The sequence below is a fragment of the Maylandia zebra genome, linkage group LG17, assembly GCF_041146795.1.
Source record: "Maylandia zebra isolate NMK-2024a linkage group LG17, Mzebra_GT3a, whole genome shotgun sequence".
In the NCBI taxonomy this organism is placed as follows: Eukaryota; Metazoa; Chordata; class Actinopteri; order Cichliformes; family Cichlidae; genus Maylandia; species Maylandia zebra.
The window spans coordinates 6,527,806-6,554,393 of NC_135183.1; the positions used below are offsets into that span (position 1 = coordinate 6,527,806).

A 26,588-nucleotide genomic window follows, 5' to 3' on the forward strand; every position below is an offset into this window, starting at 1 on the left:
GAAGTATTCACCCAGCCAATAGAGCAACTTTTCAATTGTACATTCTAAATTGTCAGGTTATGAAAATGAATGCAGAGACACCCACTGAAAAGCAGCAAATGAAGAACCCTCTCTGGTAATGTCTAAACTTCAGGCACTCACTGAGAGGAAAGGATTTTCATTTAAGTATTGAAAGAATACTTATATTTAAAATTATGATTGTTTGTCAACTTATTTGACCTCTGAGAATGGGGGACTGTAGCTGTGAATACATTATCAGCAGACCTTTAAGAACTTCTATATATGTGAAAAGGTCTTGTGAAAAATGTGAATGTAAATTACAAGTATATTTAAAACCTCTAAACTATCTTTGTTTTTGTTTTTTAAACTTGTTGCAACTTAAGTTAACTATAATGCAGCAAAAAACTATTGGTGTAGTTCATGTAGGGCTGCATTGCCCACACTTACTTAAACAGGTGATATTACTTTAATGAGTGTTCACAGCCTGAATTGTTGTTATGTACATATTCTTTGATGTTAACATAGATGATATGGAAAAAATCATAAATGAACGACCTAAAGTAATAAAGAGCTACCAAATTTTCACGGAAGAATACTTTATCCTTTTTTTTTTTTTGTCTTTTTAAGTTTAAAGCCTTCAGGAACAGCTTACTATGCGATCGCATTTGTAGTTTTTATGTTTTGCTATATACGAACTTCCTAAAATACATTTTCCTAAAAACAAAGACTCAAACAACGTTTTAAATGCGATGTTTTTTTTATCATACATATTGTTTTTAATCACCTCGGCAGGGCAAGCACCGCTTCACGTCCGTTTTAAAAGCAACCGGAACGTTTAACTTGTGTTTCTTCCGTGTCCGTTTTCATGCGTACCGTTGGATTTTTTTTGTTTACATAGCAACAGCCTAGATGTACCAGTATGATGTGTGACGATAAGTGTCATTGTTTCATTCTAATCTTATTCAATACACTGCATTTAGCTGGTTAAACATGACGGTCACAGCTTGATAATGAGGTAAAAGCTGCCATATCCGGCTACCGTTTTTTTCTAAGCTGGCGAGACTTAGCTAAGGGTAAGCAGGTCGATCTGTTCTTCGGAAGATGTCTTTTCAGGAGTCACCCCGTCCTTCTGAAGAGGATGAGGCTTTCTACATGCAGTGCAGAGCCGCGTACCTGGCTGTGTTCAGATCTAGTTTGACAAATATCACTTCGAAACAGCACTTATGCCGTGGTAAGCGAAGACAACTCACTGATTGTTAGCTAGCAACAAATAAACCTTTGTAAGCAGTTCATTGTGATTGTGATGTGTAGTAAGTAACAAGTTTTTATCGCTGAGTTTCACTATAATGGGCCACTTTTCTCTGTGTTCTATACTTATACTATGAAAAGAAATGATTGAAAGTAGAAAATGGGAATTTCCCCCAAACTCTGAGACCAGGGTGACCAGATCCCAACAACCTAAATGTGGGGCAAACATTAACAATGACGGGAGGTTTTTCATCGCTAATTTAAAGATAAAAATCCAGGATTGGTGTTTGCCATGTAAAGGCCAATTGTGTTTGCAGTTCTCTTAAGTAAAAGTTAAAATTTGCTCTTATAGCCTCATTCAACAGTCTTTATACACACTCTAATATTTTATTAGGGAAGCATCTATAAGCCTCCTTAAACTGGCACACTTATTTCTTCTGTCGCGGGGGGTGGGGGGGCTGAAGCCTATCCGAGCTGTCTTAGGGCAAGAGGCAGGGTACTGCATGTCTGTGGACTGTGGGAGGAAGTCTTAGTAACCGGAGAGATCCCATGTAAACAACAGGAGATCATGCAAATGCCACACAGAAAGACTCTGGCCTAATGGTGGAATTGAATTCAGGTGCTATCCACTGTGCCACCGTGCTGCCCAGTTTTTAGCAATAATTACCAATTATGACACACATATTCTCTGTGACTTCACACCATATTTCTCCCTCTGTTCAAACTGAAAATTCAACCAAAGCTGTGATTTTTTTTTTAATGTTTTTATTTTTGGTGAATTGAAACTTGTAACTCTTTGATGAGTATGGCATTATACTGGCTAACCTTCTGACTATAAAAAAAAAACAAAAAACCCTCCATTCATGTGCATTTGGTAAAATCCAGTATGGAGAAAAGTGCATGTCCTGTAGAACCAGTTAAAATATGGGACAGGGGGTCAGGGAACAGAAATGCTGTGGCATTTCCACTTAAATCAAATCAAATCAAATCACTTTTATTGTCACATCACATGTGCAGGCACACTGGCACAGCACATGCGAGTGAAATTCTTGTGTGCGAGCCCCACAAGCAACAGAGATGTGCAAACACAACAACACAAACGAGCAAAATACAAGAATGGCCAACCTGAAACTAATAAATATATGTACAATATATAATAGTGTATGCATTTCTGGATGTGTATACTAAATATTTTCCTACGTGTGTGTGTGTGTGTGTGTGTATACACATTTTTACAAATTAAATAGTAAAAAAATAAAATAAAATAATAATAATAATAATAATAATAAAATATATAAAATATACAGAGTTGAATATGTGCAAAACAAGTGGCATTTATATACAGTGTGGAGTGCATAATGTTGAAGTTCCAGTAGTGAAGCTGAGGTGTCTATGACGTGTTCAGCAGTCTGATGGCCTGATGGAAAAAGCTGTCTCTCAGTCTGCTGGTACGGGACCGGATGCTGCAGAAGGACACTTAAAGAAGGACATCTGCTCATCCTATTTGGAAGGATGGCCAAATTTGAAAATAAACTTCACCTTAAGTGTTGAATTTAATTATAATTTCTATTGAAGTTGAGTCGGCATCAAATTTTTTGAGGGAAAAGGTTGCATATCTCACTGTAAAATACTGTCGGTTCTATTCATCTGAATGATTTCCTTGTCCTGATTACCATCAGGACAATGTGGATACAGGGGGTTTCATTTATTTATTTATTTATTTGTGTAAACATTTGTTTCCTATTCCTCCATTCAGTTCTTCAACAAGCTGGTAGAAATCCATCCAGTGCCACTCTTAATAAATACTGGACTGCTACAACATCTAAGCTGAACTTTGATGACTTTTGTGAGATTCTTAAGCATGAGGAGAAAACTGAGGAGAGTGAGCTGATGAGAGTTTTTAAAAAGATGGATGTGAACGGTGACGGCTACATCACACACAGTGAACTGGAGAAGGCCTTAATCACTGTGAGTAGCCTAACACTTTGGATTAGATTTTCATCAAGTGGTTATACTTTAGTTATAAAGTGAATATGGTATGGTATATGGTTATATAAGTTTGTTATAGATGTCATTTTTGAGTTAACTGGCCACTTCATTAGGTACAACTCCCAAAAGGTTGATTCTGTTCATCTGGAATTAGCGTTTTCAGTGGGAGAAATGTTTCGTCACTCATCCAAGTGACTTCTAGAGACTGAACAGAATCAACCTTTTGGGATTTACTTACCTGGATGGTTGAGGATGCATCAAGACATTAGGTACAACTGTTCAGCTACTCGTTACCTCAAATATCTTACTAGCAAATCACATGGCAAACGAACTGAAGCATATTTTCTTGCTCTTCTAGAGAGGAGAGAAAATGACAAAAGAGGAGGTGAATGCTATCTTCTCACTGGCTGACATCAACAAGGATGGCAAACTGCACTACGCAGAAGTAAGTGTAGACATATGAAATGACTTTTGCTGATTTTTATGTAATTATACTTTATAAACAGCTTATCTTAAAAGCCCTTGTCCCTGTTTCCTGTATCACAGATTGTACACACATACTGTACAGTGCAGTCGTGCAGCCTTAAAGAAACATTGAAGTTATCAGGTTTATACTGAATTTTCAGTCTTCCGTCATTATTCTTATTGCTTGCTTATACTGGACTTTTGTTATGGATACACTATATCTTAATATGCCATTTACTCAGAACATTAATGAGTAACACGAAATTCTAATTCTTCCTCATATTTGTTCCACATTCATGTTTATTTAATACGTCTTCTACTCATTCTTAACATTGCCTAACACCAGACTGTAAACATTCATCCCGCTGCTTGTTGCTTCAAAGTATCGCTCATGCATCATCCTCTTACTCTTGCTTTCCTGCTGCTGTCAGTTCTGCAGATTGTTTGCGTCTACAGTAGAGCAGTGTCAAACAGCTGCTTTGGAGAGACTTGATGCTGATGCCAAGCTGAAGAGACTGAACTTTGGCAGTCAATCATACAGCCCGCCAAAGAGCTCCGTGTCATCAGCATCATCAGCAACTCAGCGGGCGGACTCGGACACGACGCCAAAGAAAGGTGCAGGATTCGACCTTCTAGCGAGAGCTAAAAGAAAAAAGGGATATCAAAATTTTGGTTAAAAAAACAACATCAACTATACAACAGTTTTGTGCAAAATTTTCATATATTTGGATGCACACCCATACACACAGATTTCCCATTTGCTCGGTTACTGATCGATTTTTCACTCACTCCATGACAAATCACCTCATTAAGACAGTCCATACATCATAATAGCCACACAATTAAGGTGGCCTGTTTGGAGGGAGGAGACTGTAAAGTGTTTTGATTTGAGTAATCATTTCTGCCATTAAGAGATTGACATTGGCTCTGTCAACTCTGAGGAAAACTCCAGGCGTTCAATCACTTTTGAAATCCCACGTGATTATTTTTCTTTTCTTTTCTTTTCTTTTTTTCGAAGTTGGTAATTTCCAACTTGCTAAACTACTATTTCTTACAAACATGAGAAATGTGTGCTTCTCCAGCCACTTTTTTTTTTTATTAAGTGGATGTTAAACGCTCACTTTTTCACTTTAGAAGCACTGTGTCGAAAAGAACCGAGGTCCAGGATGAGCGAGCCAAGGACAGGCTCACAGTGGGAAGATAGATGGTGTTGATTTAAGTGGTCAGTCCATGTTCATGTTATTGATTTGGAGGATTCCACCACTTCTCACTGGGGAGATGATGAGGGATTAGAGAGGAGGCCCAGTCCACCACTGCTGCAAAAACAAATGAGCTTCCAGATAGTAGTCGGGATTATCACATTATTGCGCCTCTCCCATGTATTGATTTATACGCGTTACATTTTAACAAGGCTCTGACACAAGATGCTACGTGATCGCACATGTTGAATGGGTTATTCTTCCAGCTCGAAAACAATTTGGACTGCTCATTTGGTCTTAGATTTGTCAGTAGAAACCAGAACTGCCCCAAGATATACATTTTAATCATATCAGACATGGGTAATTTTGACATATTTTTTTTCTCTTTACCAAGAACTGCTGAGAGATGATTATCTGTTCATTCTGCTGAAGAAAAAACTACCCCAACATTCAATGTGCGCTGACATGGAAGCTTTTGTTGGGGGGGTTACGTTTTAATGCATCTGTAGACCGCCTAGAATAGTCCCAGCAAAATAGATCTGTGACAAACACAATGACAGTGGGTCTGTTTATTTCTTTGCTACGGTAATTTGCTCATAAGTCCGTCTCATTCCTTCGCATCTCCATTTCCCAGACTTCGAAACAATCAGACCACTCATTAGCAAATTGACATTTTCGAGCTTCAATTAGTCTTCGAGGAAAAAAAAAAAGTTGCGAGATGTGTGTGTGTGTGTGTGTGTGTGTGTGTGTGTGTGTGTGTCCATGAGAATTTTTACGTGTCTGGCCTGTGTGTGTGTTGCAGACAACCGCTCATCCTCCCGGCCTTCTTCAGCTCGCAGCAGACGTTCGTCTCTGTCAAGCTCAATCACGATGACATCCAGCAGCACTAAAGCCAACAAATTCCCAGAGCCTTCAGGTTTACAGGTAACCCCCTTCAGTCGTTTTGACTTCATAGCTACATCTAATGAATAACTTCATTATTGGTTAACCTGTCAGTTTTTCCCAGAGCCTCTCAGTCTATTACACTGGCTTGTACACTTGGAACCAGAGAAGAGTGTACATTTGTGTTTAATTTAACGAAATGAAATAATTAAGTGATAATGAAAGTCATCATCAATCAGTTTGTGCTTTAAATAAGAGTCCATCCATTGATATCACTGTTTTAAAACCACATTTTACCAGCATTTGATTAGAGAAAACTTAATTTAATGAGAAAATGAACAATATCTGTAGATGATTTGGAGTTTATGCATTGCTGTTAAGTTTGAATCACAGACCAAACTGGAAATATTAAGTACGTGGGGCCCTTGTGCGAGGGACCCCATTATAAGAAGCTCTACAGCGTTGCCTGGTGTCATGCAGTATTTTTGATGGGCAAATTTAGCCCAGGGCAGACAGATATACACTGTATTGATCTCACACTCTTTGTTTTCACTCTTTCTGGCTTAACCTCAGCTGGTTTGCTTTACAGCAAAAGGGGCGGTGGGGGTGGGGAGTAAATATATAAATAAAACTAACAACCCCCTGCTCCATCTCTCAGGTGCGAGCGCAGTGTTGAGATTGGAAAGGGCCAGACAACCTCGAGGTAAAAGAATGGTTGTCCAGAGATTACCTCTGAGGGGAAGTTCTGCTCGCCATATTGGCTTTTATATTGCCACAGGCTGATGACTGGGAGGTGGTGGGTGGAGGGTAGGATGTGTTTTTGTAACTGTGTGAATGTGTGTGTGGATGTGTGTGTGGGATGCAAATATGTCTTCATGAATAGAAACCCAGCCAGTAAGGATTATTCTTACTTATTCTGAGTGTTTGTGTTTATGTACAGGTTACAAGTGTAACAAAATGAGAAGGCTGCGGTTTAAATGCTCGTGTGTGTATGTGTGTGTGGTTGTGTTTGTGGCTGGTTCGGTGTCCTGTGACCCTGTGTGAAACAGTAAATCAGACCTGTGGCCGGAGCAGGTGACAGCGCCTGTATTAGTCTGCAGGCTGACCCTCTCTCTATGGGGGCATTAATTCTGATGTCTTTAAGCAGTGGATGGGAGCCTGTGGCATTTCCCCTCATTTAATATTGTCTGGACAAACCTCTGAAGTGTTATGGTTTGATCTTTTATGCCTCTCAGCCCAAGATAAATACTTTGAGAAAATAGCTTTTCTCTAAAGGAGTGACATGCTCCGTCTTTATGGTACTTTCTTTGTTTAACTTGGTGATTTATTTGTCCACTAAAAGGATATATAGCCTATTCCAGACGCGGTTGGCCCTCAATGCCCTCTTACCGTGTGTCCACACCAACTGTGTTTTCATTTAATGTGTCTCCAATGAGTGGAATGAAAACTTCCTCGCGCTGATGTTCCTGTTCAATTTCAAATTATGACCTCATTTCGGTTGTGCTGCCAGAAATAAGAACAACAGGATTTCAAAAGGAGAGAAATATTAGGATTCATAAATTTTGCCAAAGTAGCCTCTTGATAGTTTTGAATGACCGCTGGCCCAAGATTGAAAAGTCTGTATTTATCAAAGTTAAATGGACTCCAATTTGCCATATCAAGTCCTAGAGGAAGATTTAGTTGAGGCTGCGGCAGAAAGGCAGTGGGACTCTGCTGCCCTCCTCTGGATCAGCGCGTGTATAACGTGTGTTTTCATGCTGCCGAGCTGACATTAGCTGGGTAATAATGGATATGCCCCCATGAAGATTGGAGTGGTAATTATCTCAATGGCACTTTCTGTTAATCAAGCGAGCTGCTTAACTGTTATGACTGACTGCTTTATTCACTTTGTCCCTATCACGAGATCAGTCCTCCTGTTAAACAGGAGCTGCACATTAGTTTTGGTTTCTGCTGAATGAATGTGTTTTGTTGTCAACCAGGAAAACTGTGTCCAGATTGTGTTGAGATCTAAGATGGGGTCACACGTAGTAAAACTTAATAGCATACAAGTAACTAAGGAAAACTGTACACATAGTATTTATGCAACTGTAACAACTGTTATTCCTCACTGTTTCCTCAATATTATATTAATGTCTGAGTCAGAACAGGAATATTTTCCATTTTTCTAGGGTTGGAATCACAGTTTTATGAAAGGCTGCTTCTTTTTGGAAGACGACGGGAGTATCAGCGCTCTGCAGTACCAGCTCCACATCCCCCACACGACAACCGTCTACCTAACCATCCAACCACTCGGCCTCAGCCACAGACCTGGTTGGTACTTAAACTGCAGATACAGAGGAAATGTATCTTTTTAGAGAAAATATTGTCTCATTTTGAATTTGATCTCAAAAAGCTGGAGCAGGCATCTGTTTACCGCTGTGTAGCATCACCTCTTCTTTTAACAACAGTCTGTAAACATGCGGGAACTGAGCAGAGCAGCTGCTGGACTTTTAGGAGAGGATGTCGTTCCATCTTCTCTGATTTAGGATTCTAGCTGTGCAACAGTCCTGAGTCTTTTTGTAGAAATATTTTTTTCTTTCATGATGCCCCAAATGTTTTCACTTGGTGAAAAGTCTGGACTGCAGACAGGCCAGTTCCGCACCCGGGTTCTTCTACTGTGAAGCCGTGCTGTTGTAATAGAAGCAGTTTGTGGATTACCATTTTGTTGCTGGAATATGCGATGCTTTCTCTGAAAAAGATGTCAGGATGGGCGCATGCGTTGCTCTAAAATCTGCTTTTCAGCATCGATGGTGTCAGTTTAGCCTGTGTTTGTAGATGGCATAGTGAACTATGTTCGCAGTGATTTCTGAAAGGGTTCCTGATTTCCACACCAGTGCCACTTGAGGGCCTGAAGTTCACAGACATCGAATGCTGATCTTAATCTCTAATTCTCTTAACCTTTTGATGATATTATGAAAGACAGATTATGAGATATTCAAAACCATTTCAACTTTATGTTGAGGAACATTATCCTGAAATTCATCCACTATTTGTAGACGTGAACTTCTGCCCAGCTTTTCTTCTGAGAAACTCTAAGATGCTCTTTTATACCCAGTCATATTACTGGCCTGTTGTCAGTTAACATAATTAGTTGTTCCTCCAACTTAGGACCAGTTACTTCTCTAGCCTTTTGTTCCTCTGTCACAACGTTTTTGAGACATGCTGCTGCTGTCAAATTCAAAATGAGCTGATATTTTTCTTAAAATGGTCCATTTTGTCACTTTAAACATTTCTACAGTGAATGAAATATAGGTTTATGGGATTTACTAATCATTGAATTCTGTTTTCATTTAGAATTTGCATAGTGTCCCGTCTCTTTTCTTTTGAGTTGGGGTTGTGTATATTACTATAAGAAAGGGACAGGGCCATATTTAATCTCTCACTGGAATACCCCGATGGTACTTTGGAGTAATGCAGGGGATAACGACATAATGTCATGTTTTGTAGTTCATCTGAGGTTGTATTTACCTCATTTTTTAGACCTGCTGGTGAGGTTATTTTTATTATCCCGATATATAAAAACTGAAAGAGGTTGTACTTTATTTTTCAGACGACTTTAACTGGGTGAAGAAACATTTCAAAGGGGGTGTACATTATTGAACAGTGTTTGAGAACCACTGTTTGAGCTGAGTGGTTTTAGATGTTCCCTGTGATGCTGTAACATAAAGTATTGTAGAATAGAAATCACAAAGAAGATTTACTTTCCTTTTGCTGTTTAAAAATCTGTTACATCGTGTAGCATCAGGTCAGACTGAATTTCAGCTCAGTGGAAGATCATTTATTAGGAAGGCGCACATCAGTTTATTTGTTTTGGCTCAATCAGTAGACTGACTGGATTAATGTGGGCTGCAAAAAGTCTTCGAGGAATGTAAAATCTCATCGGTCCATTTCATTTTGTACAATCAGAAAAAAACGTTGAAAATCTTAAGTTGATCTTCTTTGAACCCTCCCTTATTGCTTGTAGGGTAAAAATCTGTGCTGAATTAAATAGTCTGTAGAGCTAAAATGTTAAAGTCCTGTGTAAAATCTTTATGCATTCATGTGGTTTTGCTCTAATTTTCAGACAAGTCCTCAGCATGGATGACAGTGGACACAGCACTTTTTGTCATGTCAGCTGGTGAAACTAAAGAAGACACAAATTTAGTGTGTTTCACTGAGTCAAAAGACAAAGAAGTAAGTTTGGCTGTCTTAACAGGTCCTTATTATTAAATCAGTCCCATTGGGACTTGATTGATATAAAAGCCAGACCCAGATCCACTGATATCATAAAAGCTGGAATCATTTGGGAAGCTGAAATGTGATGATATTGTATGCCAGGATATTTTTGGTGTTGTCTGTTTACTGTGCAACCTCTTTTTTTCTATCTCTGTAGAAGTATATTTGGAAAGGGGAACTGAATGCTGGGACATACCACCTGCTTCCCTTCACCAGTGGCTGCAGGTTAAAGAAAAGGAGCAGAAAGAGCCCTTCTGGTAAACCCGTGGAGTTGTTCTACAGGACTGACACAGAAGAACTAGACCTGACCAGGGAGTTCAGGTGAGGCTGTCTCAGTTTTACAGTGTTTGACTGGTGAGAATTTCAGTGTTTACTAATCTATAAAATGTTTATAAAGCTCAGTGGATCCACACTGGGATAAAAGTGTGCCGTGCTTTGCTACCTCTGTTCTTCTCACAGGACCTGAAGGAGTGAGGACATCTGAAAAAGTTGAAGTTGGCTGCCTGCAGGTCTGCTGATATTTCTGTGTTGCTCTGTTTCTGCCACAGGGAGGTGCTGTCTGACATTTTTGAGATTATAGACCTTGATGGCAATGGTTTGCTCAGCCTGGAGGAGTACAATTTCTTTGAGCTCAGGACCAGCGGAGAGAAGTGTGACAAGGATGCCTGGGCCGTCTGCAAAGGTAAAAATTATGAAATTAATATGAAATTAATTGGAGGAGAAGGCGCTATTACAGTATTATATTGATATTACGGTGATATTAAAGCTGTCTTCTACCTCCTTGTGGTAACAGAAAACTTTGATATGAGAAAGAACCAGCTGACACGACAGGGATTCATGGAGCTGAACCTGATGGAGGCCACTGAGAAAGATGGAGACCCTGCAGACATGTGGGTCACGCTGGAAGCTATGGGTTACAACCGTATGCTGGAGCTGGTAGAGGTAGGTTTGCATATATGGTTTTAGTCAGAATACATAAACATACATCCTTGGCATACATGCAATAGCCTGATATCAGGCACACATCATGACTACTTACTACATAAACCCTCCCTCCCGCTCCACCAGGCCTGTCCATTCCAGATAGACGTATACTGTGAAAGCACTCAGCCATCCATCCAGCCCCTCAGCATGGATTCAGGGCCCAAGCTTCTGAACCAGGCGCTCCAGAAGTCCATCACAGCTAGAACAGGGGCCAAAGCACTGAGGGGACACGACAATGTGTTCATCTACACCTACAAAGGGGAGCACAGGATTTCCTCCCTCATTACCAACAAGGTAGAGTACAAAATTTGTGTAGGAGGAATTATAAGAATGTCACAGATAATCCCTTAAATAAAAATGGTGTTCGTTTAGAGCATCAACGTGATTGATACTTGTATTTGCCAAACATCTGCAGTGGATAGCACTACCCAAACCTTACTGTCTTAATACAGTCAACTGCTATAGAGACGCACTATTCATTTGTAATTGTTATGCAGCAGCAGTGTCCTTTCTCATAGCAACGAGAGCGACTCTAAAAGAATGATCCAGTGAAGCAAAGCAGCTACTTTATAAGAGTGCACCTGATTATCATGAGAATGTTTAGCTTTATTCTGTGTAATAATCAGTTGCACACTGACTGCTTTGATTGCAGACAAACCAGAGCGTGACTGTGCATGTGAACAACGAGCAGAGCAGGAACTGCTGCAGTAGCAGAGGCATGACAGTGTTTGCTGTAGAAGTGCCAGCCAGGACTAAAATGGTAAGTAGGCATGGTAACAATGCTGCTTTGCTAATATTATAATGAATTTATAATCATTATTATTTTATTAGAAGAAAAAAGACACTTTAACATTTAAGTTATTCACTCCATGTAAAAAGCATGATGCAGGATATTGATGATTTCCTGTAGGTGTGCCAACATGTTCTACCCATCAATGAAAAACAGGACTGGATCTACAGCTGTGTGGAGACCATACTACCCGGAATGTAAAGTCCAGCCTGAATGGACAGCTCTTTATATTCTGGCTAAAATGTATTCATCAAGGTTTTAAATGTGGGCACTAAAGAGCGATTTGTTCTATATCTGGCATTATATCATGAATGTGAATTATCATAAGTTGTTCTAGCTCTGCTTTAATGATTATGTGTATTTTTTTACTGTGAGAAATGGCTGAGTGCCTAATCATTTCAGCTGCCTGACTTGTTGCCTGGCCTGTAATATTGAATTTGTAGGTAGTCGATGAGTTTTGTGTAACATCTGGTTATAATGGAGACGGTTAACAATTTTCCTGCTGTTTTAAGTTGTTTTCTTTTTCCTTCTGTTGTTTTATTATTATTGTTATTATCTTTATTATTTCTCTCTGTTGAATTTGTCTTTGTTACTTTGTTACTACTGTGATACATGGAATCAAGGATTGAAGATTAAGGGTTTAATTTCTAACATTTAGAAAATCATGTCATTATTATCATGTCACAATAGAGTGTTATGTCATTATTAGGGACACAACACTTTCTTATGTTCATTTTTTTTTTTATCACTCTTGTCATGTAACGGTGGATTTTACTTATGTTAATATTGCTGAATGTCATTACCATCTTGTTTCGACAGAACAGATAAGAAAATTAAAGGAAAAGAACAAAAGTCCTTCTGTTCACATAAATGTGTTTGAAAATTAGTAATACTAATTATTTGAAAAAAATCTCTTACAGCAATATTGAAAATTCCTGTCAAGGATTCATTAAATTTGACATTAGAGAATTATCAGCAAGTTTTCCATAAACACAGGAATGTCATTCTGGCTCCAACATTGTCTCCTGGAATTAGAGACACTTGTAAGTACATGTTTAGCTGATTGTGGCCATCACTGAAGTCATTAATTTTGTTACATAGTCTTGCAGTTCAAGAATATTTATAAAGAATCAGAATGATTTTAGGCACAGATAACAGTTGTGAAAAGCAGATTTTCAATTCCAATTGTGAAGAAGACAAAAACTGATCCTAGTTCACACTGAACTGCAGCAGTTTAAATGCTGTGGATGTTTGTTGAATGTAACCAAGAATTGTGCCTTAACTTTCATTCAAGCTTTGCAGACTATACAACCGTGCAGCTATTCATCCATACTCTTTACAGGGTATGGAGGGGTTGGGGATTTGGGGGTTGGCAATGAAATGCATTCCTTTGCATTGCACTCGGGTCTAAGCTTTATTTGCCCTTGGCCTTTCTAGTCGAGTACAGTGTTGACCTTCTATTTATATCTCTCAGGCCATTATTTGACCTTTGACTTTCTCTACTGAAACAGTAGAGCCAGCTCACTAAATGTCACATGACATGTGAGATGCATTTAATGTTTCAGGCCCCTGTCTGCTCTTCTTTTCCCAACATAGGGGTTTGGTGTCATTCAGCTGCTTGCAGTTGGACAGTGGCTTTGCCAAACGACTTCTCCGTTATGTGTGTTTTACAAGAGATTTAGTTTCTTTTTTTGCGTGTTGCTAGTTACAATAATGGAAATCCTTCACTTGCATGCAATCTGTGTGATTTGTGGGTTGCAAACTCTTTAGCAATTGTTTTTGTAACAGTCTGATTAACATCATTAATTCTTTTTCCTCACATACTTTTGTTCATCCCTTGATACACTTCTGGAAACATTTCTTATGAAGAACAGATCCCTGTTCTTTAAAACCAGGAACCCACTCACACATTGATATTTACTGCTAATCCCAGAAGTTCATATTTCTTGTAATACTGGTTTGTTTTTCTCAATGAAATTAATTGGGTTCAAATTTGTGTTCTAATGTTATAGTCGGAAACTTTTTTTCCCTGCAACTGTTAATATGCATTTTATAAATGTATATCGTAGTGTACAAAAGTGTTACCGCTCTTTTTTTTATATATAGCATTAGTCAATGCTGTTCATGTCCGTTAACACGGACGTGAACAGTTTACGTATAAGAAGGTACCTAACTCAAGAGATGACCCATTGTTGTGTTTGCACATAACAGACAACACAGCAAAAAACTAGCAGCTTGTTGGAAAAATCCAATTTGTTCCATTTTTGTTTTGTTGAGTCTATGAAAAATCCCAATAATAAAACAGTTTGACAGGCTTTAAATAGTATGTATGCACCAACAATATAATTCTGAAATAGCTAATTGTTGAAAACTTGGAATATCTCAGCATGGTGTGCAATGTCCTTAAAGGAAATTGGGCAAGTGGAGGACAAAAGAAGATATGTCAGTCCTGAAAAAACAGACTACAGCAGATGAACAGTATCTGAAAGTCATATTTTTAAGAAACGGGGGGAAAAAATCCAGACACAGCACCAGAGAAATGATTAACCTTCAGTTGATCCATCTACTGTTCACTGAAGCCTCATCATGGGGCAGGGATAGCTCAGTAGGTAGAGTGGTTGCCCCATGATCGGAAGGTCGGGGGTTCGATTCCCCTTAACAGCTACCCTGAGGTACCCCTGAGCAAGGTACCGTCCCTACACACTGCTCCCCGGGCGCCCAATGGCTGCCCACTGCTTCACTGAGTGAATGGGTTAAATGCAGAGAGCAATTTCCCCACGGGGCTCAATAAAGTACAATAATAATCAGAATTGGTCTCAGTAACCAATGGAAATGGGGAGAAAAGGCTGAGGTATGCCAAATTACACAAGAAAAGGACTGAAAATCAGTGGCAACAGGTATGACTGAGCAATTAATCCAAGTCTGAGATTTGTAGTTCAAATCATCATCAGTATTTACAGAAAAGATCAGGAGAGAGGTGCAACAGTGAGCCCACAGCCATATGCAAAACATATGGAGCCTCTGTTTTTGTAGTCTGATCCCAAACACAATTCAGTGAAAGCATACCTAGATAGAAGAAGACACAATGGAATACTATCAGTCATGGATTGGCCTCCACATAGACTGGACCTCAACATTATTGTAGCAGTGCTGTATTTATGTTTACGTTTGCACATGTTTCTATAAATTGTTGCACCTATTTTCCATTTCTCAGCACAATATGAAGAATTTGCACAGTACTTCTGTACTTAAGGACAACCTTCTGTTTTGACAGATCTGATGGTAAACTTTGTTCTACTTACAGTGGGGCAAAAAAGTATTTAGTCAGCCACCGATTGTGCAAGTTCCCCCACCTAAAATGATGTCAGAGGTCAGTAATTTGCACCAGAGGTACACTTCAACTGTGAGACACAGAATGTGGAAAAAAAAAAAAATCCATGAATCCACATGGTAGGATTTGTAAAGAATTTATTCGTAAATCAGGGTGGAAAATAAGTATTTGGTCAATAACAAAAATACAACTCAATACTTTGTAACATAACCTTTGTTGGCAATAACAGAGGTCAAACGTTTACTATAGGTCTTTACCAGGTTTGCACACACAGTAGCTGGTATTTTGGCCCATTCCTCCATGCAGATCTTCTCGAGAGCAGTGATGTTTTGGGGCTGTCGCCGAGCAACACGGACTTTCAACTCCCGCCACAGATTTTCTATGGGGTTGAGGTCTGGAGACTGGCTAGGCCACTCCAGGACTTTCAAATGCTTCTTACGGAGCCACTCCTTTGTTGCCCAGGCGGTGTGTTTTGGATCATTGTCATGTTGGAAGACCCAGCCTCGTTTCATCTTCAAAGTTCTCACTGATGGAAGGAGGTTTTGGCTCAAAATCTCACGATACATGGCCCCATTCATTCTGTCCTTAACACGGATCAGTCGTCCTGTCCCCTTGGCAGAAAAACAGCCCCATAGCATGATGTTTCCACCCCCATGCTTCACAGTAGGTATGGTGTTCTTGGGATGCAACTCAGTATTCTTCTTCCTCCAAACACGACGAGTTGAGTTTATACCAAAAAGTTCTACTTTGGTTTCATCTGACCACATGACATTCTCCCAATCCTCTGCTGTATCATCCATGTGCTCTCTGGCAAACTTCAGACGGGCCTGGACATGCACTGGCTTCAGCAGCGGAACATGTCTGGCACTGCGGGATTTGATTCCCTGCCGTTGTAGTGTGTTACTGATGGTGACCTTTGTTACTTTGGTCCCAGCTCTCTGCAGGTCATTCACCAGGTCCCCCCGTGTGGTTCTGGGATCTTTGCTCACCGTTCTCATGATCATTTTGACCCCACGGGATGAGATCTTGCGTGGAGCCCCAGATCGAGGGAGATTATCAGTGGTCTTGTATGTCTTCCATTTTCTGATGATTGCTCCCACAGTTGATTTTTTTCACACCAAGCTGCTTGCCTATTGTAGATTCACTCTTCCCAGTCTGGTGCAGGTCTACAATACTTTTCCTGGTGTCCTTCGAAAGCTCTTTGGTCTTGGCCATGGCGGCGTTTGGAGTCTGACTGTTTGAGGCTGTGGACAGGTGTCTTTTATACAGATGATGAGTTCAAACAGGTGCCATTCATACAGGTAACGAGTGGGGGACAGAAAAGCTTCTTACAGAAGACGTTACAGGTCTGTGAGAGCCAGAGACTTTCCTTGTTTGAGGTGACCAAATACTTATTTTCCACCCTAATTTACGAATAAATTCTTTACAAATCCTACCATGTGAATTCATGGATTTTTTTTTCACATTCTGTCTCTCACAGTTGAAGTGTAGCTCTGGTGCAAATTACTGACCTCTGTCATCATTTTAAGTGGGGGAACTTGCACAATCGGTGGCTGACTAAATACTTTTTTGCCCCACTGTATGTTGATCAAACACTGTGAAGCAAAAGGCAAACAGCAATGGGTCGAAACTGGCTATGTCGCAAGCGTTACCCTGCAAATAATCATACATCTTTTTCTATGAGTATTGCAGGTGTAACTTCGTTCTCACACAATAGAAACTGCTTGTTTCATACAGTGGATGATGAACTGTAGGGAAGATTTGTATTCTCACTCAGTGTTTAAATTTGACCACTTTAAACCACCGAAAATGATCACTTTACGAATAAAGAGTCTACCATAATTCTGTATTCATTAATGTTATAAAAATGTATGTATAACACTATTTAGATCTTTTAAAAAATGCAAAATATTATTGTTTTTGGTGTTAGTGGCTAATACATCTCAGACACTTAGGGGATGGATGAGATTTCAATAAATCAGACCATTGATCAAAAAGCTGGGTGTGTGACTTTTAAAAATATAGTGCAAATAAAACAACACAAATAACATATTTTTGTATTATTTAATATCCAACATGAGCTCCTGAGTTGTGATTAGAGCGTTTCATCAGTAACTTTATCTTAATGTTGGTGGGGGGCGTATCCCTACGGTTTCTAGAGTTTTGCCTACAGCCCTGTGGACATTTTCCCCACATATTGCAGTTATAAAAATTCATTTTTAAGCAATATCCAAGAATGGCTGAAAAGCTGTATGAATTTTGACTTTTCTACCTTTCTGTTTGCGCTGTTGTTGAGACTGAAGAACTCTTCCTTGATCCCTCCTTTCTCTTTAAACCGGGAGGGCGGGTGTTTGAAGGGGGGAGTTGCCCGGTGTGTACGTGTGGCTGCTCCGACACTGCAGTCGCCTGCTTGTCGGACCGGACTGCGGATTACACGGGGGTGACCATTGGTGCTCGCTGGGGGTCAAAAATGGTGAAAATTACGACAGTGAAGACCAAGCCGTACACGGACCAGAAGCCCGGGACTAGCGGTCTGAGGAAGAGGGTGACGGTGTTTCAGCAGAACCAGCACTATGCGGAAAACTTCATCCAGAGCATTATCTCTGTCATCGAGCCTGCCGAGCGCCAGGCGGCCACTCTGGTGGTGGGAGGGGATGGGAGGTTTTTCATGAAAGACGCTATTCAGCTGATCGTCCAGATTTCAGCTGCCAACGGGGTCAGTAGCAGAACGACATGTTGTTCACCTTTGCTGTCCTTGCTGTATGTGTGCGTCTAGCTCACTGAGTCTGTTCCTATAGAATAGCTTGTAAGCTAGCAGGCTCACATCAAGCTAGCTGTCAAGTATATCAGATGCATTCCTAAATAACTAGTCTATTGATTAGTTTGACATTATTTGGTTAGTTTAAAAATTAAAAGTTTGCTACATAGAAAGCTAGAGTAACTTAAGTAGCTTAATGCTAACCGAGAGAACGACCAAATGCTCAAAATATTTACTGTCAGGTCATGTATTATTAACTTGTTAGCATAAATATACGTATTTAAACATGGGTTACGTTCTGCATATTAAAATGTTTCGAGAGGTGCTGTTCAGTTCTATATTAAATGGGTTCATGTAAAGTTATGCAATACTTTAAAGTCAATGACTACAGTTGGGGTGGCTAATCAGCTGCTCTTACAAGCTCTCTTAACCACGAGAGACAGCGCTGAATCCTGAATGACATTCCTGCCTGTATCTGCGCCTTGATATTGGCCCCAGTTCATTCAAACTGTGTTTATGGAAAACTACTTGACTGTTCCATAAGGTCCAAAGCAGTCAGTGAATCTTTGGCACGTATCGCCATCCCCCCTCTGGATTTCCATGCGCTGTCTCCGGTAGCCTGCTTGACCGTGGTGATCTTTTGGATAAAGTGCACGAAGGAGGTCGCTTGCATGTCAGACCCTTACCTCTGACATTTACACCCTGACTCGCCATTTTTCAATCATTGGATATTTTTTTAGGCTCTTGGTCCGTCTTGCCCAACTCTCTAAAAGGGAACAAAACGGGTTTAGATGTTGGGAAAGAAGGCACGATAAGCCAACGTTGTGATGTTTCATTGAATGTGTGGTTACTGGCTGATGTTACTCAAACGATTTTAGGCCATCGGGGGGCGTGGTCTGCAGCCGGTCACGTTGCTCTGCATATGTCTTGTGCATAAATGAGAGATGCACAGTGAGAATGCATCAACATAATATTATCAAACCCTATTACCTTCTTATTTATTTGCAAGGTAACCTCCTCACTCTCTGAGAGGACATATTCATTGTAGTCTAGCCTCGATCTGTGACCTTCCTTCTCATTAGATGGCCTCTGTCCTTCTTGTAGCTAATGCAAAGAAGCATTGCTAAATGGAGGGTTCATCTAATGAAAGTAGGTGTAAGTTGCACGAAGATGACAAATCTTGGTGGGCATTTGTAATATTAGGAAATCTGGGTGAAATTGTATCATAAGTTACACAGAGATGCACTACTGCCCGTGTGATTGCACAAAGCAAACCATTGTGTGGTTAAATAGACCGCGATAATGCCATGATTTCAAAACTATAAAAGGAGTCAAAATATAACCTATTCTGCAGCACTTGTAAAGCACTGGGCAGCAGGGCCAGCTCAGGTCATAATATAGCTGGCTATAAACAAATGTGATTTGTATGGTGGCCCTGAGAGGTCAAATGCACTGCAGCTTATAAACACAATACAAATCTAAAAAAAATGCTGCAAAAGTACACAAAACGCAATAGAAGTTGAATAAAAAAATGACGGAGGTGACAGAAAACTGAAACATGTGAAGGAATGTACCGAGATCAACTTAAAAGAAGTTGAGGATTCATCTATGTTGTGCTTTGGAAAAAAGACTCGAGCTAATGTCTTTCAATCGCATGATTCATTTAATACTGCATATATGTTTTCTGTTAGGTGTTTAGAGCAACTTGTCATGCACATTATTGTCTCCTCTTAATTACTCCTGTGGTGTTTTGTGAACTGTTTTTTCCTATTTGCTGATATTTTCTCAAGTTGCAGTATGTTTGACCTCTCAGGGCCACTGTAGATTTGCACTTACTGAATTTAAAACATATATAAATGCACACACATCTCTCACTTTGAGGGTCTTACAGGGACAAACTTTTATAGCCAGCTGAAAGCAGCAGTTTTGTTAAATCTGAGTTTCATTATAGTGTAGACTCATCACTCATTAATAAACTGCTACTCGGTTCGGGATTTCAGATTTGAATACCCTTAGTGTGTTAGAGGACCTAATATTGGCTGTAAGAGCCAGTCTGGTGCTACTCACAGCTGCTGTTCAGCTGATCTAACCACTTGGTATTGGGCAATACTATTGTAAAAAGTTTAATAACATAGTCAGGGGAGAGCCCTTGCAAGCTCTTGCATGTAAACAAAATTTATAATGAAATATAAAATGCACAGCTACCCAGTATAATGGTGCAAAGATGGGTGAAATAAGTTCAAGCTGTCATCCAGCAGCAGTGTTTTGGGTTAGCTCCAATAATGATTTGCAAAATCTGACGTATTAAAATAAATAAATAAATAAATAACAAAACTGGAATAATTCAGGATGGATGTTGGAGAAAGGTGTGGATAACCTTCTCAAGGTTAGTCAATGGAAAAGGTGTTTAATTTAGTCTTTTGCATGGAGCATCAGTACCCTTATTACTTCTACATTATGGTTGGAGCTGTGAACAAACACACACTTTTGCCTGTGTCCATTAATTTGCACGTGTGCATCTGTTCCTGCCTGCAGATAAATCACCTAGTGATTGGTCACAATGGCATCATGTCCACCCCAGCAGTCTCCTGTGTGATCCGCAAGAGAAAAGCAGTGGGTGGCATCATCCTCACAGCCAGTCACAACCCCGGAGGCCCCAATGGAGACTTTGGCATCAAGTACAACATTTCCAGCGGAGGTGAGACAAGTGCACAGACCCACTGTTTCTCTAATCACTATAGTCCAAGTCATAGTTTGCTCAATGTTCCATATTTGGGCATTGCCTGGTTTCTAACCAGTGTTTAACTTTGAACGTAGGACCTGCTCCAGAGGGCATTACAAATAAAATATTTGAGATCAGCAAAAGCCTGCAGGAGTATCACATCTGCCCAGACCTCAAAGTGGATTTGTCTAAGATTGGCAAGCAGACCTTTGAAGTGGACACTTTCAAGCCCTTCACAGGTAACAGACCCACGGATGCAGAATCCTATCTTTAACTGAAAGATGAAGAATTAGTTAAATTAATACCAACGTCTTGAACTCTCTTCTCTTTGTAAACACATGTTCTAGTCTATTCAAATCTTGAATACATGTTGCTTTGTAATTTCATGTACTGCTGTGATTTGTACCAGGACTTGTGTGCCAACTTTGCTTTTCCCTCTTGATTTATCTCAGTGGAGATTGTGGACTCAGTTGATGACTATGCAGAGATGCTAAGGGGGATCTTTGACTTTGCTGCATTGAAGGAGCTTCTTTCAGGAGCCAATCACATTAATGTCAGACTGGATGCCATGCATGGAGGTAGGGATGAGCATGTATTAAATCGGTCATTCAAACAGTGGATGCTAGTTCCTAAATTGAATAAATTACCAACAGGCAACACAAACGGAAATAATCTTTGTGCATCACAGTGTAAAGGAAAGTTTGTTCCGTTAGTGACCATGGCAGCATGTGATGTGTGATCCTTTATTAATGGCGCTCTTACTCCCTCTAGTGGTTGGTCCTTATGTGAAGAAGATAGTGTGCGAAGAGCTGGGGTCTCCAGCAAACTCTGCAGTCAATTGTGTGCCCCAGGAAGACTTTGGTGGTCACCACCCTGACCCCAACTTGACCTATGCTGCTGACCTGGTCAAAACCATGAAAGGTGGAGAATATGACTTTGGAGCTGCATTTGATGGTGATGGTGTAAGTTCTTCAGCATTCCCCTAATAAAGGATCATTTAACAGCTGTATTGGCAAGAGCTGGGCGGCAGAGTTATGAAGTCTGGACCTGGATATCAATCTGTGATATTAAATCACTCAGAATGTATTTAATCTAATAAGTTTTCATTCAAAGTTTATATTTTCTTTATTACATGAGTCAATCACAATTTTAGGCCTACTTCCCAGAGTGAGATTGAATTTTGGAACAGCACTTAATGTGGAATGTTTTTAGTTAGCCATTTTCCTCACCCTTCCTCCTGACAGCTTCATGTTTCATGAAAGGAACAGACCAAATGCTTAACAAAGAAATCACGAGAACTATTTGGTAAACTTGTCTTCAAAATTATCAATATAATCTAAGAAATGTTTTACAAAAATTATATACTTTGGGATTTGAAGGGTTTTAAAAGCTTTTTTTCAGGAAGTACTGACACTAAACCATCTGCTGCCGATTACCAAATCGGAATCAGCATACTTTATTAATCCCTAGGGAAATTATGTGGGTTACAGTTGCTCCAGTACAGTAACATTAACAAAAACAGACTAGACTATTTAACAGTACAATATGTTAAGATATAAGGAATAGCACAATATATACAAATCACCAAATAATAAATATCCAGAGTGTGATTATAAAAAAAATCAAGAAAATTGACAGCTACATTAGAAAAAGGTAAAGAAAAGGGTGTGTGCAAAAAGGATATAACTATTGCAGTGTTTACAGTGTAAATGAATAAAGTAATATCACAGCTCAGGATTGCCATCTTTTTGTCCCCTCTTCAGGATCGCAACATGGTGCTGGGTAAACATGGCTTCTTTGTGAACCCCTCGGACTCTGTGGCTGTCATTGCTGCCAACATCAAAAGCATCCCGTACTTCCAGAAGACCGGCGTCAAAGGACTGGCCCGTAGCATGCCTACCAGTGGAGCCTTGGACAAGTAAAAACCAAAACAGTTTTTATATTTTTGGGTAAATTGGAAAAAGTGCAAATCAAGAATCTTTTTTTTCCTTATATGATGTAATCTGTGTGTTTCAGTGTGGCTAAAACGCTGCAGATGGACCTGTATGAGACTCCAACTGGCTGGAAGTTCTTTGGGAATTTGATGGATGCTGGTAAACTCTCACTGTGTGGAGAGGAGAGCTTTGGCACTGGTGAGACTCGGTCATCACATTTTTCTTTTTCCTAGCTTTGACACCAGTAAGAATTGCCCCTCACCCAATCACATCTCTCTATGCTAATAAACAGGCTCGGATCATATCCGTGAGAAGGACGGCTTGTGGGCGGTGCTTGCGTGGCTGTCAATCTTAGCCACCAGGAAACAGAGCGTGGAGGAGATAATGAAAGATCACTGGCAGAAGTTTGGCAGGAACTTTTTCACCAGGTCAGAGGAGATGCCTGCATTACGATTTATGAAATGAGAGTTTGAATCCTAAAAGATGAGGGTTTTTAAACACCATTGACAGTGTTAAGAATTTTTAAACACCACTGTCAAAACATTTTTAAAAAACTCTACTTGAGACTATGCAGGAATGGCGCCTTTCAGTGGCAAATTGGAGAAATGCAGCACAAGTGGAGTGCAACAGTTATAATTAAACTTTCTTTACTTTTGTCTCTTCAGATTAAAAATGTGTCATTATCGAAAGTAGTTGAAAATGAGTTCCTATGTATATTTTTAAAATCTTGGTCTAACTTCACTTCCAGGTACGACTATGAGGAAGTTGACTCAGATGCTGCCAATAAGATGATGAAGGATCTGGAGGCGGCAATGTTCGATCCGTCCTTTAAAGGAAAGAAGTTCTCATCGGGTGATAAGACCTACGAGGTGGCCATCGCTGACAATTTTGCCTATACAGACCCTGTCGATGGGAGTGTTTCCAAAAACCAGGTGAGCAGCCTGCAAAACAGACCCCATTAATATTTGCAGTCCACAATTTACACAATATCCTGCAACAGTGCTCCGCTTGCCTCATGTTTTAGAGTTGTTGGGGTTTTTTTTTCCACTTCAGATGCTACTAAGAGTCTATATCCAATTTAAAACAGATTCCATATTAAAATCAGACCTGCTAATGATGCGTTTCAAAAGCTGGCAAAATACCTGATGAGGTCATACCCCTGTGCATACACACATGGAATAACTCCCACCTCGTACATTATATAACCACATGTTACTGCTCAGTCGATATTTGAATTTGTCACCATCTCTTACATCTTTGTTTCTCTTTCGCACTCCCAGGGCCTCCGAATCATCTTCTCCGACGGTTCGAGGGTCATTTTCCGTCTCAGCGGTACAGGCAGTGCTGGAGCAACCATCAGACTCTACATAGACAGCTACGAGAAGGACGCGCAGAAAATTTACCAGGATCCACAGGTGAGGACAGAGAGGAGTAATCCCAGCTGGTTGGATCCAGGGAGGACAAAGATTAGACAATGAAGTCATCAGATAGGAAAATAAACAGTTACAAAGTTTTTTTTCTTTTTTCACGAATCTTTTTTATTTGCGTGCGTGTGAATAATTGTTTAGGAGGGAGGGGGGGGAAAAAAGATATTTATAAAGGTTGTCAGCCCTTTATCCATCTACATCACAGCAGTTTAATATTCACATGGGCTTCTCAACCTTTTGGGTTGCCTGGAATGATCAGTAACGTGTACGATGGCCAGCTAGCACTGGGTGGAGCCCTCAACAAAAAAAACAGGCTGAGAGATTTTATTCAACATGGGAGATGAGATGATGGAGATGTTTGGCCAAGTTTTGACTTATGGCACCTTATCTGGACTGGTAAGAAAAAATGAAGAGTGCAAGTTCCAACTAGACACACTTCATAAAATAATTTTGAATGGTGCAGACAGGGAGGTGATGTAGTACAAGAAAGAAAAAAGTTCTGCTCCAGCTCTTTATCCTTTTCAGCGCTTGGACACTATGAATGAACAGATAAGCAGAAACATACTGCTTCAGAATCAGAGCTTGACAGATAAATAGCCAGCAGGTTAATGGTTCAGTTGGCTGACTTTGGGTGGGTTTGATTTACACACCCATGGGGGTGATCTCCTTTCTGTGTGGATTTAGAGAAGAAAAAGTACCTCACACAAAACTGATACAAAAAGCGCTTATTTTATGAATCCGCTGCGTCGTGTTTTGTCACAGTTAATAGTGTTCGATGTTGGTCATGTTTTAGATTCTTCTAATTTAATCGTTCTTAAAAAATAGTAGATGTAAGAATATAGAGTTGAGCCCATAGGTTGTTGGGCAAGGCCACACTTTTTGTAGTTTTGCCTCTGTAGACCACCGAAGTGGATTTGACATCAATCAGTCATCACTCTGTGATAGAAGTGCAGATTTCCAACTCACAAATAACTATATTGACAAGCAGTTTGATGGCCAGGTGAGGCCTGTTAAAAAGTTGGTAATAATAATAATTGAGAGACACCTTAATGAATGGAAATGCAGGTTTACAAGTAGCTGCAAACCACTGGTGGTGGTTGTTGTTTTTAAATTGGATTTGGATTGAGGACCATGAAGGTCAGAAAGTCTGCACAGTTTGGGGGTAAAAAAGTGGAGAGATGAAATCAAGATTAACTTTTTCAATGGTGGGAAGAGAAAAGTAAGGAGAGACGACTCATAATTCCGATGTTGTGGCTGCCATTGGAACTGGATTACTAGTGCTTATTGATGATGTGACTGCTGATAGAAGTAGCAGGATGACTGTAGTCTCTGCTCAGATTCATTTAAAAGCTGCAAACAGACAGAGCTTTGCAGTGCAAATGGATAACCGCCCAAAGCGTACTGCAAAAGCAACACACGTTTCTCAAAGCAAAGAAACGTGATATTCTTCAATAGCCAAGTCAGTCACCTGATCACAAGACCGTGGTTCCCAGTTGCTGAATAAAAGTAAATGTCTATCAGGATATCTCAGGGGGGAAACTCAGAATTTGAAGATGTCTGAGGTATTAAAAACAATATTTAAATGTAAAATTAAAGTAATTTGTCCACTTAAAACTGAGCTTCTTAAAAAGGGGCTTAGCATATTTTGGACCAAAGTAGTTTTATTTTGGCAGCTCTTCAGTTGGGCCTTGCTAGTTGAGGTTTCTGCTCATAGCTCTGATACTGGCGGCATTAACGGCAGCTTAGCAATACAGAACCAGAAGAAGCTGCTTTGTACTGAAGGACTTCTATAAACTGAATGACCTGAACAGGAAGTCCGACGTTCGCTGTTCTTTATGTATCTCGTCTAGGCGATCCTGGCTCCTCTGGTAGACATCGCCCTCAAGCTCTCCCAGCTCCACGAGAGGACTGGACGCACCGGCCCGACTGTGATCACATGATTCCGTTGCCACACTGCCTCCGCTCATGCTCAGCAACAGGATACTGACACTCTGTCTGGGGTGACGCTGCCCTTGAATGCTGTCTTGGCTTCAGTTCCTAGCTCTTTTTAAAGAAATAGAGCTGGACAATAACATGCAGGGTGAATACATGAGCAGCTCTTAATTTTTGCATAAAGTCATCCATTTCCTGTCTCTAGTGCTAGTACCCAGTGAGCTTTAATGGTGTTTTCTTTGAAATGTTGGTGAACATCTGCCTGAGGGTTCTGATCTTGTCCTGTAAGCTTAAAATGACATAAATGCATTAGATCATGTTCCGATGTTATGAAGAAAAGATTGGACTTTAGAAACAAGTTTGCTTCAGTAACATGCTCTGTGTTCATTTCAAGAAAAAATGTGCTTAATGTAATGTCAGGAATAATAATGTTGTTGTCCTGCTCTGTTCCTAAACTATATATCATAAAACTGAAAAAGTGCCACACTGACCATAGTTGAGCAGTTAGGGGAAACCTCACCCCTTTCCCTCCACTCCCCACCCCCATACTGACCTGGTGCCTTCTCCTCCTCCTGATCTCCAAAACCACCACATTAGCCTAATGGGATACACCAAACCACAGTTACTGTTAAACCAACACGTCCACCAGTGAATAAAAGAACCTTACATAAAA

General features: G+C 40.1%; 1 protein-coding gene across 5 annotated transcripts; it reads left to right on the forward strand.

The window, feature by feature from the left end:
- The first annotated feature begins 866 nt into the window (after positions 1-866).
- Positions 867-26,588, forward strand: pgm1 (phosphoglucomutase 1). 5 transcript variants are annotated; one of them, XM_076875520.1, is made up of 14 exons: positions 870-1,015; positions 1,102-1,231; positions 3,005-3,216; positions 3,596-3,682; positions 4,134-4,317; positions 5,704-5,825; positions 7,952-8,093; positions 9,886-9,995; positions 10,195-10,358; positions 10,586-10,719; positions 10,831-10,979; positions 11,106-11,315; positions 11,674-11,781; positions 11,932-13,889. In XM_076875520.1, the coding sequence occupies exons 2-14, from the start codon at positions 1,102-1,104 to the stop codon at positions 12,010-12,012; spliced, it is 1,833 nt and encodes a 610-aa protein (XP_076731635.1). In that variant the 5' UTR covers positions 870-1,015; the 3' UTR covers positions 12,013-13,889. The 5 variants fall into 5 exon arrangements, with proteins under 5 accessions (XP_004574549.1, XP_076731635.1, XP_076731637.1 ...); XM_004574492.4 differs by having other exon boundaries at positions 867-1,231; XM_076875522.1 differs by lacking the exons at positions 4,134-4,317; positions 5,704-5,825; positions 7,952-8,093; ... (5 more) ...; positions 11,674-11,781; positions 11,932-13,889 and adding exons at positions 20,436-20,598; positions 20,718-20,861; positions 21,075-21,200; ... (5 more) ...; positions 23,837-23,971; positions 25,834-26,588 and having other exon boundaries at positions 908-1,231.

Coding starts and splice junctions, on each gene's coding strand:
- pgm1 (XM_076875522.1), top strand. CDS start 1,102: ATGTCTTTTCAGGAGTCACCCCGTCCTTCTGAAGAGGATGAGGCTTTC. Junction 3,217..3,595: donor TGGAGAAGGCCTTAATCACT/GTGAGTAGCCTA, acceptor TTGCTCTTCTAG/AGAGGAGAGAAAATGACAAA. Junction 20,599..20,717: donor GTACAACATTTCCAGCGGAG/GTGAGACAAGTG, acceptor CTTTGAACGTAG/GACCTGCTCCAGAGGGCATT.